Here is a 16,616-nt window from a genome sequence, read left to right as displayed (position 1 = left end):
GAGTATTCATTCTGAGTTCATTCCTTCAGTCAGTTTAAACCCCAATAGTCTATAGGTTTGGCTTATATCACTCAAGTCAGCTTTGTTTCCTTTCAAAAATGTGAAAAATAAAAAAGAGAGCCAATATATTTGTCAAATGAATGGACAGGACGAAAACCGGACTAGCCAGAGCCATGCTGTAACCAACAACGCCCCAAATCCATTGTTCCTACACCCCTCCATCTTAGACATCGAGAGGAAACGGTGGATACAATAGAGTAAAGACAACTGAAAATAATATAAGTCAAACAAAAAACAAAAACAAGAGAGGGTTGGTTACATAGTCAGATTTTACTGGACAGAACGGTCACCAGGGCTACAAACATGAAGAAGCAGACAGTGACGAGACAAACACCAGGGGGAGACCTCACCTCACTGCAAACACACTCTCCCAGTGCCACATTTCCCCAAAGCATCTTTGAAACAAAACAAATAAGTGTGACAAAGAAGATCTTGGTGCTTCGGGAACGGGACATTTGGGTCACAAACTAGCTTAACGGGATGATGACAGAGTGTTCCGCTATGCTTTAACTTTACTTAGTGAACGCTGGTAAAACTAATGGTGGAAAAATAGCAAGGGAAAGAAACTCCAGATAGCACAAAAACAGCTTGGTCACTATCAATTCCTTCTCTTTACCAACTAGCCATGAGAGACTTGGAATTGAGACTTTCGATTCAAATGATCGTTCCCTAAAAAAAAAAATAAACAGATCAAATATCAGTCAGCCTACAATACGGAATCAGACGATGCATCTCGATTTTAAAAGGGGCTCTACGGAGACAGGAGTTCATACACAGGAACTACATCGGGATCCATTTAAACCACAACCGCTACAAATCATCTTACCAGGGATTACCTCTAGGACTTGTGGGACTTCAAACTGGAGAGTAGATAGTAGAATAATAACACTGAATAAACACAAGAGAGCACCCCCCCCAAAAGACACCAAAGGCGCCTCCAGACCTCTCCCCCTGGTCCACGTCTGCATCACTTGTCTTTTTCCTTTCGGACACCAGTTGGTTTACAGGTTTACTCATCACTACGAAGATATATATGATACAATGGTTCACATTTTGCATATAATCTGTGCATTATATCATATTCACTTTTTTTTTTTAACGATGTAAATTCAATCTCCAACACCTACTTAGGAAGGGGCGAAGGGGGGTGTGGGGTGTATGAGAGAAGCTATAAGGACTGAGGGATGGAGAGAGAGAGAGAGAGAGAGAGAGACAAAGGAAGGGGGCAGAAGAAAAAACAGGAAATATGGGAGGAAAGTGGTCAGTTCGCTGCCTGAAGGGAGTTCAACTTTAGCAGCGCGTTTCGTAGATGCCCGAGCGGCCGATGTACCGCACCCATTTGATGACGTCGTGGTCACTGTAGTTGAGCTTGGACTCAAACACCTTCAAGTAGCGCACCTTCAGACCAGAGGGAGCAAAAGGAACCTGCGGAGACGAGAAGAGGAGGGTTAGGACGTGTTGGGGCAGGCTGGGAGCTGTAGGCCACACAAGTCGGTTCTTACAGTGGGTGTGAAAATCAAGCGAGCTCTGAGCAGGGTGTGTGTGTGTGTGTGTGTGTGTGTGTGTGTGTGTGTGTGAGAATATGAGGAAACAGTAAGCATGTTGTGATTTGCATGACTGATACTGGGATCACATTTAATCCATGGTTCATTTGTTTGGTTGCCAACTATGCTAAATGCAAAGCTGAACAGAACTTTTGTACATATAAATACCTCAGATTTAAGCAGGCAGTAAAGCCCTATTAGGAAACATTGTTGCAACTAACTTCAGTTTCGGATTCAACAAACTAAGTGCGACTGAGAGGAGGGCAGAGACTCTAAACTATGAATGCGTTCTGACCTCAAAGTTCATAGAGATGGGAGGCCTGGCCCATTTCTTCTTATCGTTGGTTGGCAGCAGCTCGATCTCAGCACTGATCTGAGACTCCTTCATCCCAGCCATGCGTTTGATCCTACACAGCAACAAGGAACCCCATTTTAAAACCGTAACAATAAATACGTTTACAGAACAGAATGGAGTCACGGGTGAGAGGTTAGAATAGCTGTTAATCAGTAACTTGACAGAGCATACAGCAGCGAGTTTGGTTGCATGTCATGAATGTACGGGCAGAGCTACTACTCACTTCCAGACAATGGCGTTCTCACTGGCCTTGTACTTGGCTTTTCCCTTCATACAAATCACCTGCACGCCGCTGGTGTTGAGGGGCGTCGGGATACGCACCTAAGGAGTGGATAATGAAGAGGAGCAAAAAGTTTTAGATTTTAAAAAGCAGTCACACTTCACACACGTCATTTCAGAATTCAAGATTCAAGATCAACTTCATTGTCCCACATCGTGGGAAATTTGTCTTGGGCACTTTACCCATGCTGCAGCCATAGTAAAAACAAATTAGCACAGACAGCATGTACAAACAACAGATACTGTACAATACCATACCACAGACCGTACTATGGTCCTGATGGTGTATAAAACCCAACAGGGTGTTATACAATGCATTAGTTAAACCCAAAATAAATAAATAAATAAATTAAAAACGAGAGATCCCAAGTACAACAATTACAAATCTCCATTGTCATGCAGGCCTGTTCTGCCTTTTACTTGCGGCCAGTTAGGAGCTTAATAGGCACTTAATAGAACAGTTCCAGAGTGTCTCTGATTACATTTGGTCGTGTTTAAGCCATGAGGAAAATTGACCAATTTGTAAATTAGGAGCTGTGTGTGTGCTGCGAATGGCAGTTTGCATCTATCAGCGTCGTGAATTTGATAAGAGCTCACCTCGATCTTCTGGGCCAGCAGCGAGGGTTTAAAGTTGGACTTGATGACCACCTTAACCTCCAGTTTAGTGCGGCCAACCTCCCTGACCAGAGGAATAACTCGGAACGGCAGGATGATGTCTTTAGTGGTGCGATACCTGCAAGAAGGGGAAAGAGAGGAGTGGTTTCATTGTCACAAAATGATGTTTTTATAAACCGTACACAACCATTTCATGGTTTCAGTGTTCATCCATGCCTTTCTTCACCCTCCTGTTGTCCTCGGGTCAAATTTGATCCATTTTCACAAAGTTTCTATATCAGAAATTTGGGTTTCTTTCAACCAAATTTTCAAAAGAAATATAACGTGGATGGCTCCCTGTAACGCTCTTCACAAGTTGTATTCAATTTCATAGCAATTTCATAGCGTTCTTTTAAGCTTCAAAAACGTGGGGGAAAAAAACACACAAAAACATTAAAAGGTGCAGAAAAACACGTTGAAAAAAGTGACAAAAACATCGGCGGAAAAGCAACAAAAGTGTCAAAAAAGACGTCCCAAACATCAAAAAAAAGTTTACATTTTCACCCAGAAAAACAAAGGGTTGCATGGTCGACAGGAAGACAACACAAGGGTTAAAACTATTTATTTCAAGATAGAATGGCCCATGTGGACACAAACTAGCGTATGTCCTATGCCTTTAATGGGGTTTGCACAAGTCTCACTCGCCCTGAGTGCCTGTGTACACATCTGGCTCTTGTCAGGACAGCCTAATAATGAACTAAAGTAGGGCTGTTTGATACCGGTACCAATACCGTGACTTTGATACCGGTTAGTGAACTATACCAATTTTATAAAATCCATTTTAACACAAAAATAAAATACATTAGGGCAAAAATCTTTTATTTATTATTTATCTTTCAGCTCCTACTGCGTGAGCCCCGTCGTTACGTGTGCGTAACGTAGAGTTTTACTACTACGACAGCCAATCAGCAGCATTATAAAAGACCTTGGTAGAAGTATGCTGCATGCTTATTGGCTCACTGACGCTGATGAGATTTACTCCTTAGATAACTTTGGTATTAAATGAAGAGGCATTTTTCGATACTAAGTGAAAACTAACTGAACCGGTATCTAGCCCTAAACAAAAGATTTCAAAAACCCATCAACTGACCTCATGAGCTCATACTCTCCATCGGGGGGGATGAAGCTGATGCTACGCTCCGAGTCAAACTTACTGAGGCGCACACACTGGTGGAAAGTGCAGTCGTCGATGGCTATGGACTGCTTCCCACTGCTGGGAGAGGAACACACACACACACACACATCAGAAAACACACACAGAAGAGACAAAACAACATTAGTTCACCTGTTTATCATTATTAACTATATCTAATAAATATGATACCAATTATCCAATATAACTAACACTCTCCCTCAATTACTGTCCATACTAAAAAAAGAAAAAAAAAACAACACACTTGTGGCGTTTTTCCATTACATGGTACCTGCCCGACTCTACTCGGCTTTTTCCATTGCAGATTTAGTACCGCCTCATGCGTGAGGTGAGCGTGGCTGGTCGTCATAGCGACGCCGCAGGAAACTGCCGTGACCAAACGCGACACACACACACACACACAGAACGTGGAAGGTGTGTAGTTGTTGAAGAAAAAATTTGTTTCAAAAGAAGCTGGAGGCTAGCCTAGAAATCTAGACAAGCAAATTTATTTTGCAGCCAGGGGGGTCTAGGCACTCTCCGTTGGCTTGCGAGCTGGAAAAACCAAACTCTGGTCAGGCCAATCACATCGTGTTTAGAGTCGGTGGGCGGGCTTATGGCTGCTGCTGCTGCTGGGAACAGCGGTCTTCTGGAAGACTTGGAGTTAAGCTTTTCTTTGAGAAAAGAACAAAGAACGGCACTGAAATCATTCTTAAGAAAGGAAGATGTGTTCAGAGTTTTGCTATCTATCTATTTTGTATCTATCAACATCTACCTTCTTCGTTGCTCTGCCTGGTTGTAGCGCTATCCTATTGCGTGCAGAGGGAATTTGAAAGACAACCTCGGATTGAGCTCTGTCAATGGTGAGTTCCCAGACCCAACATCTTGATGTGGGTCTGGCTTGTCAGGCTAGCTGGAGGCAGCAAAAAAAAATGTAAAAAAATGGCGGTTTGTTCAGGACACCCTCGTCTGTCGCTAGCAATGATGACGCAGTGATTAGTGACCATTCTCTCCGACCAATCGGTAGTCGGCAGGTTTTCATGTCACCTTTTGGTATCGCCTCAGCTCGCTTGGAACCTCGACAGAGGGGATACTAAATAAAAGTACCTGTTGGCAGGTACCAGGTACTTTTTTTCATAATGGAAAACCCAAAAAAGGCGAGTAGAGTCGAGGTGAGTCGAGCAGGTACCATGTAGTGGAAAAACGCCAATAGTGACACTGAACTGCTAGACTAGTATCAAGATATAAAAACCCAGTGGAGGTTAATGACACTATTGTGCAATGAAACAAGTCCCTGTGAGATGTTAGGTGGTGTAATAAAAACTAACAAACCATTCCACAAAATAAAGAAACAACCACCGAGATGTACACAAGGCGTGTTTGATTTGTATCGAGTGCATGAGATGATTCTAAACGTGCTAAAGGGCTTAGACAAGACAGGTGTGTGTGTGTGTGTGTGTGTGTGTGTGTGTGTGTGTATGTGTTGAAGTGACAGAAGGTGAGGACACTTGTCAGTACAGTACCTTCCTCCCCCTAAATCACTGAGGTACAGCACATAGAAAAGAAAGAGAGAGGGAAAGAAAGGAGAGATGCATCCAAAAGGAAAGAAAAAATAAAAAAAATAAATTGTAAAGCCTGCCTTGTAAACAGCAAGACAACACTCATAACAAAGACACGGGGCTAACAGACATGGTGGCCTCTTAAAGTTTGACTCAGCAATGAATTTCCTTGTCAGGATTTTCAAGATGGAAATAATAATTTTTAAAAAAGCACCGTTCTCAAAGAAACGGATTGCAAAATCCTTAAATATTTTTCAGCCTCGCTTATCAGAATACGCTTGATTTTCAGATATTCAAATTTGGTCTGCTTGTTGCGTCACTCACCTCTTCCCTGCGTCATCAGATGCTGCTCCCTTGCCCTGCTTGTCGATGACAATCTTGTCGTTCATGCCAAATTTGCATTCGGGCATTCCGCTCAGGTAGCTCTTCATAACTACTCGGCCCGACACGTGGGCGCTCAGGACCTGGCCTGGACAGGACAGAAGATAATGTGTCTTTGGGAGTCTAAAACTGGCCAGACTACAGTTCATATTTTCCTCCACTTGTTGTTTTGGGGGACTCTAACTCTGCTGAAAACTAAAATCGAAGACCCAAATGTCAACAAAAACGGTAACAATGCTACCAAAAATCATTGGAATTGGAATTTGTTTTCACTTTCAAGTCTTCAAGTGTTTTAGGAGTAGTGTTTTTAAGCTGTTTTACAGAAGTAAAAAAAGGCCTGTATTTTGAATAATTCTTAACTGAGAAGCACTTAATGTTCTCCATTTATAGCTGAAACTGTGAACTTCCCCCAACCACATCTGCTGAGGAAGATAGTGAGATATGATCGAAAGCATCATAACAGCTACTAAATGGACCTTGTAGTTCGATTGTCTTTCAACTACGATGATGCACAGACTCTCTCCAGGTCTGCTTCTGACAAATATGTTGAGAAAACCATATAAAGAATATATGGTATTTTATATATATATATATATAAACCCAAAAATGTAAATATTAATAAAGCGAGTAGTTCGCCATTTAAGAGTTTTGGGTTTTATGTCTGTAGCTTGTTGTCCTGAATGATACGATTTCAATAAATCATTCATGTGAGCAGTCCCCACCCCGTTTGGCGAGGCCAAATATACTGACCTTGTGGGGACATGAGCAGGTTGACACTCTCCAGTACGTCGAGGAAAAGCTCATTGCGGCGATACTTGATGCCTTCACGACGCCAGCCGATCTGCCCCGTCACCTGGCTGGTGATCTGAGACTGCTCCTCTTTTGTCTGGGAGACACACAGAGAGGAACTGTATCACTACTAACAAAAGGAGAAGGCTGACAGCCTGACAATGAAAGAAGTGGTATAAATGAAAGCAGGCGATGAAAAGGGATCATTAACGTGTGTGTGTGTGTGTGTGTGTGTGTGTGGTGGGGATGGGGTGTGGGGGTGTTACCTGGTGCTGAATTATGAAGTGTCCAAGATGGCAGTTGTGGGGAACAAGGAGAGACAAAACAGAAAAGGGTTAGGGGTTAACTTTTTTACCAGTTCAGTTGAGATGATTGGCAGCTAAATGCCGGTGTTACAGCTTTCCTCTAATGGCTTCCTATAATGTTTGTGTCCACAGTGTTTTGTATTATTTCCACCTAACTCACTGTCAGTGTGGTTATCATTACATCACACTGTCAGATATTGCTTGATATCATTGACACCACTCCAAAAAAAAAAAATGTCTTTATCCGCCTAATCCAGATCAAGCAAACTGGCTCATCACATAAAACATAGTATTTATCACTTGCCTGTCATTGATGATTCTCCAGATGCTTAGTTATATACTGAGAGGTATTTCTAATGTTTATTCTGCCCTCGCCAATACAAATGAGGTACATAAATCTCAGTATGATGCAATACAATGGTGCAAGAGCACCACAAACTACAGTCTCTAAAATCCCCATAACGTTGACTATAAACCTCTCTAAAACGGTTTCAACATAAACTGAACATTACAACCTCGCGATGTTAAGGCAGGCTACACACTGGCTGCGTGGCGTGAGCGTGTCAGCTGCGTGGCGTGTTCGTTTATATTTCGGATCCCATGTTAACAGGTTAGAGCTTGCACACTGTCTGCGTGACACGCACGTCTCAGGCTCAAAAACGCGTGCATGCTAGAAATAGAACTGACACCTATTTCTCACGCAACACGCAAGTGTGTTGGAAGCGTTTCCAGGCAAAATAGAATAGGAAAAGATGTTTATATGTAATTTTGATACGAATACATATTAATAAATGACGTGTTGATGTTTGAAAGTCTCTAGGTTTTGACATAAATGCAGATATAAATGTAATACATTTTTTTTTTAAATCGATTTTCTAATATTGCACCTGTCAATACAGAACGAAATATTCTGTAGCCTATTTTGCCATCAATACTGCCGACGTTATCTTTGCTGTAATCAAATCAGTATATATTCATGTTTAACATGAAGTATACTGCTTGAGTGCAGTAAATCAAATGGGAAACATTGTCTGTACATGTGTACAGACAAGGGTAGCAGCAGCAGCAGCGCCGTGTCAGACACGTTTCTGGTGTGTAAAGACATCGAAAAATCCACGCAGCCGCCACGCAGCTGACACGCAACAGAAATACCACGCTCACGCCACGCAGCCAGTGTGTAATATAGTAAGTGTAGCTAATAAAAGTGGCAACTGAGTGTATATCCTTGTTCTCGCAACAATTAAATTACATTTGGGACTAAAGGCTTCTTACTGACCTGTCCCTTGATGCCCTGCTGGGTGATGAAGGTCTTCAGAGCTCCGGTCTCTGAGTTCTGGGGGTATCCAAAGTCCAGAATCTCTGTATGAGCACAAACAGATAACCGTCGATACGAGATAAGATGGGTAGGAGAAAAAACTAGGACATGTAGCGATGAAAAGAACCAGTGTTGATTGAGTGAGACATCATATTTATAAAATGTTTACTGGGAGGACAAACACACAAAAAAACATCACTATTAATAACTACTAGAGATGGTCCGATACCATTTTTTTGCTTCCCGATAGCGTTTTCAATACCTGAACTTGCATATCGGCCGATACCGAGTACTGATCCAATACCAGCGTGTCATATATTTTATTATGTTTTAACATATGTCTACTACTATCCCTGTATGGATGTGATATGATTTCTATCTTTGTTGTACGGCCTGGCTCAGGTTAAACTTTTTGTGAAACATGAACACAAACAATGAATGCCATAGTCAGTCATAATGGAAAAAGAACATAAACTACTTTAAAGTAGATTTTCTTTCGGGCTAAATTACGTGGTATCGGATCAGTGCATATACTCCAGTATTTTCCGATACCAGCATTTTAGGCAGTATCGGAGGCCTTTCAGATACTGTTCTCGGAATCGGAACATCTTTAAGATCTACTACATACGACGAGTCCATTCCTCAGATTTAGCTCAGATTTTGGATGCCATTGATTTCACACACAAACATCCCAATTATGGCCTCCTACCGTCCAGCAGCTCGTAGATGAGCACAAAGTTGTTCTTGATGTTCTCCTCGCTGATCTTGCCAAAGTAGGCCGTCATGACGTCACACATCTTGTAAAGGAACTCAAACACCATGGCGGCGTTGACATTCTGCTTGGTGACGGCCGCCAACCAGATGTTGGAGCGCTTGACATGGAAGAAGCTGGTTCGGGCAATGTTGGTCACCGGGGATCGAACCTGCTGCCGGGCGTGAATCACGTTCACGCGGAACGCATCCACCGCGTTACGCCTGAGATGGGGAGGGGAGGATGAGCGAAATGGAGGGACAAAAAAAAAACAAAAAAAAACGAGAGAGACATTTGAGTTTGGGATTGGAGAGAATTGTTTTAGACTTTCACACAAACAGTGAGACCGTTGTTAACACTATCCCGCCCTGTGACATCATGTGAAAATATTGCAGTTTGATAACCTGTTCTGCAATGGACTCAAAACAAACAACCCCTCCAGACCTCAACAGCATATCCGCCCATTTTTTATGAATAAGCAATACTCAAAACATTTTCCAACCAACTGGAAAAGGACCCGTTGAGTTGGTGCATTTAGACAGAGAAAAAGAGCGTTGTTTTGTGTAAATGGTGATAATTACTATGGAGGGAGAGGGTAGGCTCTGAGAGTTTAGGTTGACACCCAGGCAACAGCATCATAAACATCTGGCCTCCATGGGAACATGAAGATCTTTTAACCGTGTATGGTCCAAATCGGATCTTAAGTTGGACTTTTTCTATATTTTAAAAAAGGTTACATTTGAATTCAGTTCTACTGATAAAAATGATGAATGTCTGTGAAGTGATGTCATTTGTCTTAAATGTGTATACCTTAGTGCCATGATGCTTTGGGAAAACGCAGCTCTGATTAATATGGATTTAGAAAGAACAGGGCTTAGTGCAGAGGATGCAGCACGTCCTGACAGGAATACCAAATCCTACTGAGAACTTCTGGAGGTCTAAACTCGCACAAACTGTCGACCTTACTGATGTTAAAGACTACCATTATCTAATCTAAAAATGTAATAACATATTAATGTTGGAAGAACCAAGCCCGCAGGTTAACAATGTAACCACTCTTAGTGATTGCTCCCTTTTTTTTTTTGGAATGAACTACAAAAAACCCTGAAACTCAAAACCCTTATCCCACTAACTGCCTTCAAAGCACGTCTGTCTGCGCTCCTTTCCGATCACTGTACGTGTTAACTGCTCCCCGTCTTTAATCCACTGTTTTTGCACACCCTTACTCCATTATCTCCGTCATGCCCCATTGCATAGTTGCACAGATGCACATCTTCACCTGCATTGCACCATTATATCCATTTACGCTAATTTGCACTATTCACCTGCCCTTGTATGGTCAAACGTTATTTCTTCCCACCTTTGTTGTCACACAATTTTTGCACGTCTATTAACCTACTTCCCTATCTAGACCGCAATCTGCACTAACTGTATATTGTCTCTTTACTACATTTCAGCATTTATATAGTCTGTCTATTCTTGTATACTGTGTTATCACTGATCGTCATCACCACCTAGACCACACTTTGCACTAATTGTACATTGACTCTTGACTACATCTCAGCATTCATACAGATGGTCTATTCTTGCATATTGTATTATTACTGATATACTTCACTACCTAGACCACCATTTGCACTAATTGTATATTGTCTCTTCTCTACATTCAGCATTTATATAGACTGTCTATTCATATACATTGTGTTACAACTGATCTACTTCACTAACTAGACCACCAGACTAACTGTTTATTGACTCTTTACACCATCTCAGCAGTGATACAGACTCTCTGTTCATGTATATTGCACATCCATCTACTTACTTGCACCTCACTACGTGCCGGCATTTGTAATTGCCCACTTATTCTGCACTTTATGTAGCATATTGTATTCTGTGTTCTTGTACTGTACTGAACGTGAAACTATTTGTTGTCTTGCACGCCTACGCTTTTCTTGGCCAGGTCGCCGTTGCAAATGGAATTCAATGTGGAGACTATTGACTGAGGACAAAGGTACAATATGTCTACGAGTCTGCCGCGATATCATCCTTGTCCATGAAACTGCTTCCATATCACAACTAACAAGTATTAACACCTTACCAGCGCAGAAAGGATGAGAGCAGTAAATTAACTATAATTTCCCATGCTCAGACTACATGCTTAGGAAGTGGTAGAGCTGTTTATGAGCATCAGTACAGTATTGAAGGGCTCTGCTAGTGGCTACATTTGGTGGCTTTGATTGGACTGGCTGTTGGATCTTAGTGTCCGGTGCTTTATTTATCACTGTAATGTCATGACAGGTGACTCATGCTTAGAGGAAGTTCCAGGAAGTTGACTATGGAATCAATGGGCATGCAGTTATGGGATTTCAGGGGGGACATTGATCGGTGGCCATGAGAGGGTGGGGGGGAGAGGGGTACGGTCATGCTTGATAGGTTGGAGCATCTCTTACCTATTCCTACAGGGGCCAAGATGAACAGATGGAAGAAAATGGTGATACAGAGCATAGAGAGGAAAAATAGGATGAAGTAAAAGAAGAGGAGAGAGACAAAAATGCACAAGAGACATTTTCGTTTTCATGAGTAACATGGGGTTAATTACGACGCCATCATTGCAACGGAATGTCGGGAACAAATCAGCAGCACTACACTGCTCTTTGGTCTATGTTGTGTGTGATGACAGCATGGCAAGTGCATATTGATTGTTTGTATCACTCCATAACAGCTTAATTATTTCAAGTGGATCTATTCCTATTCCAGCTACATTATAACTAAAAGCTCTGTTGCAATATAAAACAATTGGGATCATAGATGTCAACACAACCTTATAGCTCACCCACTGCAGCAACATAATAAGTCTGGTTTACTCTTCACCAACAGCAACTGATGCCGGGTGGCCACAGTGGAGATGTGCAGACAAAACTTAAGGGATTTTCTGGTTTTATACTGAACATAATATGAAATCTATATCTATATACACACACACACACACACACACACACTATCTTAAAGAAAATCTCACGAAATGAAATGATGATTTTTACACCTTTTAGCAAAATTACCTGTGGTTATGAGGGAGTGAATTCAATTTTGGTTTCCTTTTAGTATGTATTCATTGCTATTCTGCAGTACGCAATGTACTGTGTTTGAGGAGGCAGAGACGAGCAGCTGTACATTATTTGGGCTACTGGCAGTAGCCTCCTTCTAGACAAAGTAAAAAGCAAAAATGAAGCCACCACAGTAACATTACTGATTGCTGCCTGGAAACCGGACAAAAGATCCTGGCACACATAGGTCATTCTGTCCCAAACCATGCAGACCTTGCATTCATCTAACTTAAACAAGACTATTTAATGCTGTCTCAGTCTGCTGATGCAACGCTTTACACTGAACAGCTCCAAAATGCCGCTTACACTATTCTTTTATATACTATAAAATAATAAAATAATACTATTTCTGCCTTTATCCACTGTCTCCTCTGTGCCTCGGACCCTACACCTACAGCAAAAAAAATGTTTTAAAAAAAGAGATAAAATCTTTAAAAATGCCTTAAGGGTCTACAACAAAAATCACCTACTGACGCAGCACTGCTGCTGTGTAACCAAATAATTGACTCTAGGAAATCAATGTCTACCCTTGTACCCTCACTGTACCTTGCTAACCCTCCCTGTGTAAATCTAAAAAGGCACTGAACTGGTGTCTGTTGTGCAGCGCCGCCTGCCCTCAACTCAACCACTGAATGATTAAAAAATGTATTTATTCCGTGTCCTTTAAAGCTTTTAAATAGCAGCAGATAAAAGCCAGAACAGGCCCAGGTTTATGATGGTGATTTACGTTTATTTATCGTTGCGCTTGATGTTGATGCCGATAGTTTATTTGTAGAGTTCTTATCACCGCAGTGATATTAGGGCTGGGCAATATGGAGAAAATCAAATACCATGATATTTTTGACCAAATACCTCGATATCGATACCGCAACGATATTGTAGTGTTGACTATTGGTGCTTTCACAAAATATTTACACAATAAGATTTTTGATAAATAATCATCAGTAATGTGGATATAATGACTAAGTGGGTAAAGGCAAATAATAGAACAGTTACAACAGTCTGGTAAGTTCAGAAAATGACATCGCTTTACTGTAATGCAGCCTTTAAAACCAGGAAAAAGACAACACTTATGCCATATTACGATATCCAAAATCTAAGATGATATCTAGTCTCATATCACGATATCGATATAATATCGATATATTGCCCAGCTCTAAGTGATATTATTATTATTATTTTAGAAATGTTAAAATATATGCACTGTGTGACACCATGTTGTGTATTACACACCATTTAGGATCAGATTATGGTTTGTTGTAGTGCATTTGTATCATGTTGTATATGGTCGCATCAAGGGTTAAGTGCCAGAGACAAACTCCCCACTCTGTGGGACAATAAAGTCAATCTTCAATCTTGATGTTGCTGGGTTTACACAAAACAGAAAGTGATAATTGGGTGTAAGCATGGAGACGTGGTATGTCCATTACAGGTTAATCACATCACCATGTCACAAACAAACAAGCAAGCAAATAAGGAAGAGGAAAGAAAGAAAGACAGACTGTATGCAAGTCAGATCTAAGCCTATTATTACTTAGCATTTTATTATAGTGTATTCTTCTGTCCACACAGCTGAGTCTACTGATATGTGGATCTATGCGGATGTAGCCTTTCCGCTGACACGTGAAGTACCAAACCTTGACCCACATTGTTTACAGTGTTGATAATCTACACTGGATGTAACGTGGCCATGTTTTTAGTCGTCCATCTTAGGCTGTGGGAACAATTTCCTTTTCACAAACACTAGATCTTCAGCGTCTTTGTAAAGGCTCATGTCTCAGCTCTGTTTAGTTGTTAGTTTTAAGTCTCTTTTTACTTCCACATTTAAAGTGAGCCACTAACTATATATTTTTTGGAGACATTTTAAAACCAGGCAATTATGTATTCCCCGTCCCTCCATGCCAAACCAAAGAAAATCATTTTCTTTACTGAGAGAAAAAAAGAAAAAAGGTGTATGTGTCTAAATGTAATCCTGGCTTAGCTACTCTTTAAAACACATTTTAGAGGATTTAAAAAAAAAAACAGACAAATGTAACTATTTAGCTAGGCAGAGGGCCATAATCCTCTCTCATCCATTCAGTATCAATCCCAACCTGTCCACCCCTGCTGGATCATGCCTGTATCACTGACATGAAGTCCCCCCCAAAATGTAGTAATGTTACAGCAGCTCTGCTCCATTGAAACGTACCCAATGTCATCTCGGTAGACCCTGGAGATGAGAACCTCCCCCTTGTGGTTGTAGATGAACAATCCTCCGATCATTGTGGCTGCTTCTCAGTCCCAACTGGCCATGGTGAAACCAAACCCCGCCTGAGAAGAGCCAGAGATTGCAGAAAGGAAACAGGGAAAGGAAAAATGGGTGATAGAGAAGTGAAAGCAGTGAAAAGTGAGGGAGTGACCAACAGTACAGGGAAGCACTTGTCCCTCACATCCGCTTTCTCCGTGTGTGTGTGTGTGTGTGTGTGTGTGTGACACACACACACACACCTACTGCCAATTGAATATACCCTGCAGCTGTCCCACTGTGTTGACTCATTTGTTACGTGCATGTGCATATACACACACACATCAAAAATCACTCCAATAAAGGCTGAAGAGACTCCACTACCACCACCCACACCACAGTCAAATCCTTGTTTCCTTCCAAAGTAAGATTAACAGCAGATTAGCAGCCACCAGTTTGAAGCAGGATGCCACCAAGTAGCCAGCTACAAATCTGTTGCTCTTACTGGGTGGCATTTTACTACCAAGAGCAGTCTGGATCTGGTTAGACTGAACATGAAATCCAAAGTTAGATAAAACCCTAAAGACAGCATAATCCATCTAGAGGCAGTGCAGTTGGGAGCGTTTCTTGCTTGTGGCTTAGATCAACAAATCATAGCAGTTTGTGCTTATTTAAGAATGAAGCTTCTGGAAACCAGGGGATGAAGGACATGCTTGAAATTCCTCGAAGACAGGGGACAGACAACTTAAACACACGGTAACCAGAGGACGTATACAACACAATCATATGCCCAAGATCAGTAAAATAATCTCCCCATATGGACATTGCCGGGTCGTGACCGAATACACAGTGCACAAGACCGGAGCGGGCTTGATCGCCGTTTTATTGGCCGAAGTCAAGATGTCTACTCACTCGGGCCATTTCCTATCGTTAATACATTTTTCATATTTTCTCATTTGTTCCTTGACAAGTGAGGGACATGTTGGCTCGACACACTTAATTTGAAGCGTTCTTAAGTGGCTACAAGATTGATGAAGGCTTGACCTTCAGCTAAGATCGAAGTGATGGAGAATAGACCGAGTGAGAGGTAGCTAGCTAATTTAGCTCACGATAGCAGGCTAGCTGGCAGTGATGTTCAGCAAACCAGCGTCGAGCTGTGCGGAATGCTAAATGGACTTCCGGTGAAAAGAAAATCAGTTGACGACCATTTAACATGCAACACTATTAATTATCGACAACTTACAACTTAACAATTTGAAATTATAGCACCGACTGCTCCCCAAAACATAATATATTTAATACATTGCATGCTGTATGCTTTGGAGAAAATCGCCTATATTCCGTTATACTACTTGCCGCTGCTAGCTTGACGTTAGCTAACGGAGCGGCAGCTAACACTGCTAATGCTAGCATCGCCCCCGAGTGTGTAACGTTGACAGTTTTACCGGCTTTGTGAAACGCTTATCGGGCTACAGTTGATCATTTTGACGAGAAACGTGTAAGCGACTCGACTTAGATGAACCTACCCTAGTTCTCTCACGAACGCCACCAATCTTTCGCTCCCGGTTTGGCCTCGGATATAGCTTATGTCAGGATCCAGTAGGTTCCCAGTTCACACACCCGCTAATTCCGCTCCTTCCTCCTGGTCCTCTGATAGCTGTCAGCTGACCCGCCGTCCTTACGCACAACCGTTCCGTTGTGACAGGAAAAGGCGCGGCTGGAGCGATGTGTAAACCGCACCCAGGCCTTGTGGTGATAAGCTACAAAGGCTACTGTCCTTGGTTAATGGTATTTCATTAATAGTTATGTTTATGATTACTATACAGCAAAAATGGAATTGGGACCAGGCTGGCATGGATCCAACGTGCTTAATTTAATGTTCTTAAATAACACAGTGAACTGAAAACTGAATTCCCTGTATGTTTATCTTTCAAATATTGGCTGTGTGGGTGGTGTTGTTTTAATTTGTCCTGCAGAGTCCATCTGATTCAGCTCTACTTTTTTTCCAAGTTGAATCAAATTACATCTCTACAGGAGTCCCCCCCCCAACAGGAAACATTTTGCATTGGGTCATTCAGTTCTATCTAAATGTACACAGGTTGATCTTTTACAAATACCCACAGTTTCCACACACATCTGTGCACCAGATTGCCTAACCTTCACA

At 41.7% G+C, this 16,616-nt stretch overlaps 1 protein-coding gene across 5 annotated transcripts; it reads right to left on the bottom strand.

The window, feature by feature from the left end:
* Positions 1–311: 311 nt before the first annotated feature.
* Positions 312–16,269, bottom strand: LOC116037238 (AP-2 complex subunit mu-A). Of its 5 annotated transcripts, none has more exons than XM_036005070.1 (14): positions 15,979–16,269; positions 14,417–14,555; positions 11,575–11,580; positions 9,083–9,348; positions 8,335–8,417; positions 7,020–7,025; positions 6,715–6,850; positions 5,908–6,052; positions 5,548–5,565; positions 3,983–4,105; positions 2,836–2,971; positions 2,183–2,280; positions 1,900–2,011; positions 312–1,485 (listed from the first exon to the last, which is right to left on the bottom strand). In XM_036005070.1, the coding sequence occupies exons 2-14, from the start codon at positions 14,488–14,490 to the stop codon at positions 1,351–1,353; spliced, it is 1,338 nt and encodes a 445-aa protein (XP_035860963.1). In that variant the 5' UTR covers positions 14,491–14,555; positions 15,979–16,269; the 3' UTR covers positions 312–1,350. The 5 variants fall into 5 exon arrangements, with proteins under 5 accessions (XP_035860963.1, XP_035860964.1, XP_035860965.1 ...); XM_036005071.1 differs by having other exon boundaries at positions 14,417–14,538; XM_036005072.1 differs by lacking the exon at positions 5,548–5,565 and having other exon boundaries at positions 15,979–16,267.
* Positions 16,270–16,616: the final 347 nt, after the last annotated feature.

The sequence above is a fragment of the Sander lucioperca genome, chromosome 9 (assembly GCF_008315115.2).
Source record: "Sander lucioperca isolate FBNREF2018 chromosome 9, SLUC_FBN_1.2, whole genome shotgun sequence".
In the NCBI taxonomy this organism is placed as follows: domain Eukaryota; kingdom Metazoa; phylum Chordata; class Actinopteri; order Perciformes; family Percidae; genus Sander; species Sander lucioperca.
This window is presented reverse-complemented; position numbering and strand designations above follow the sequence as displayed.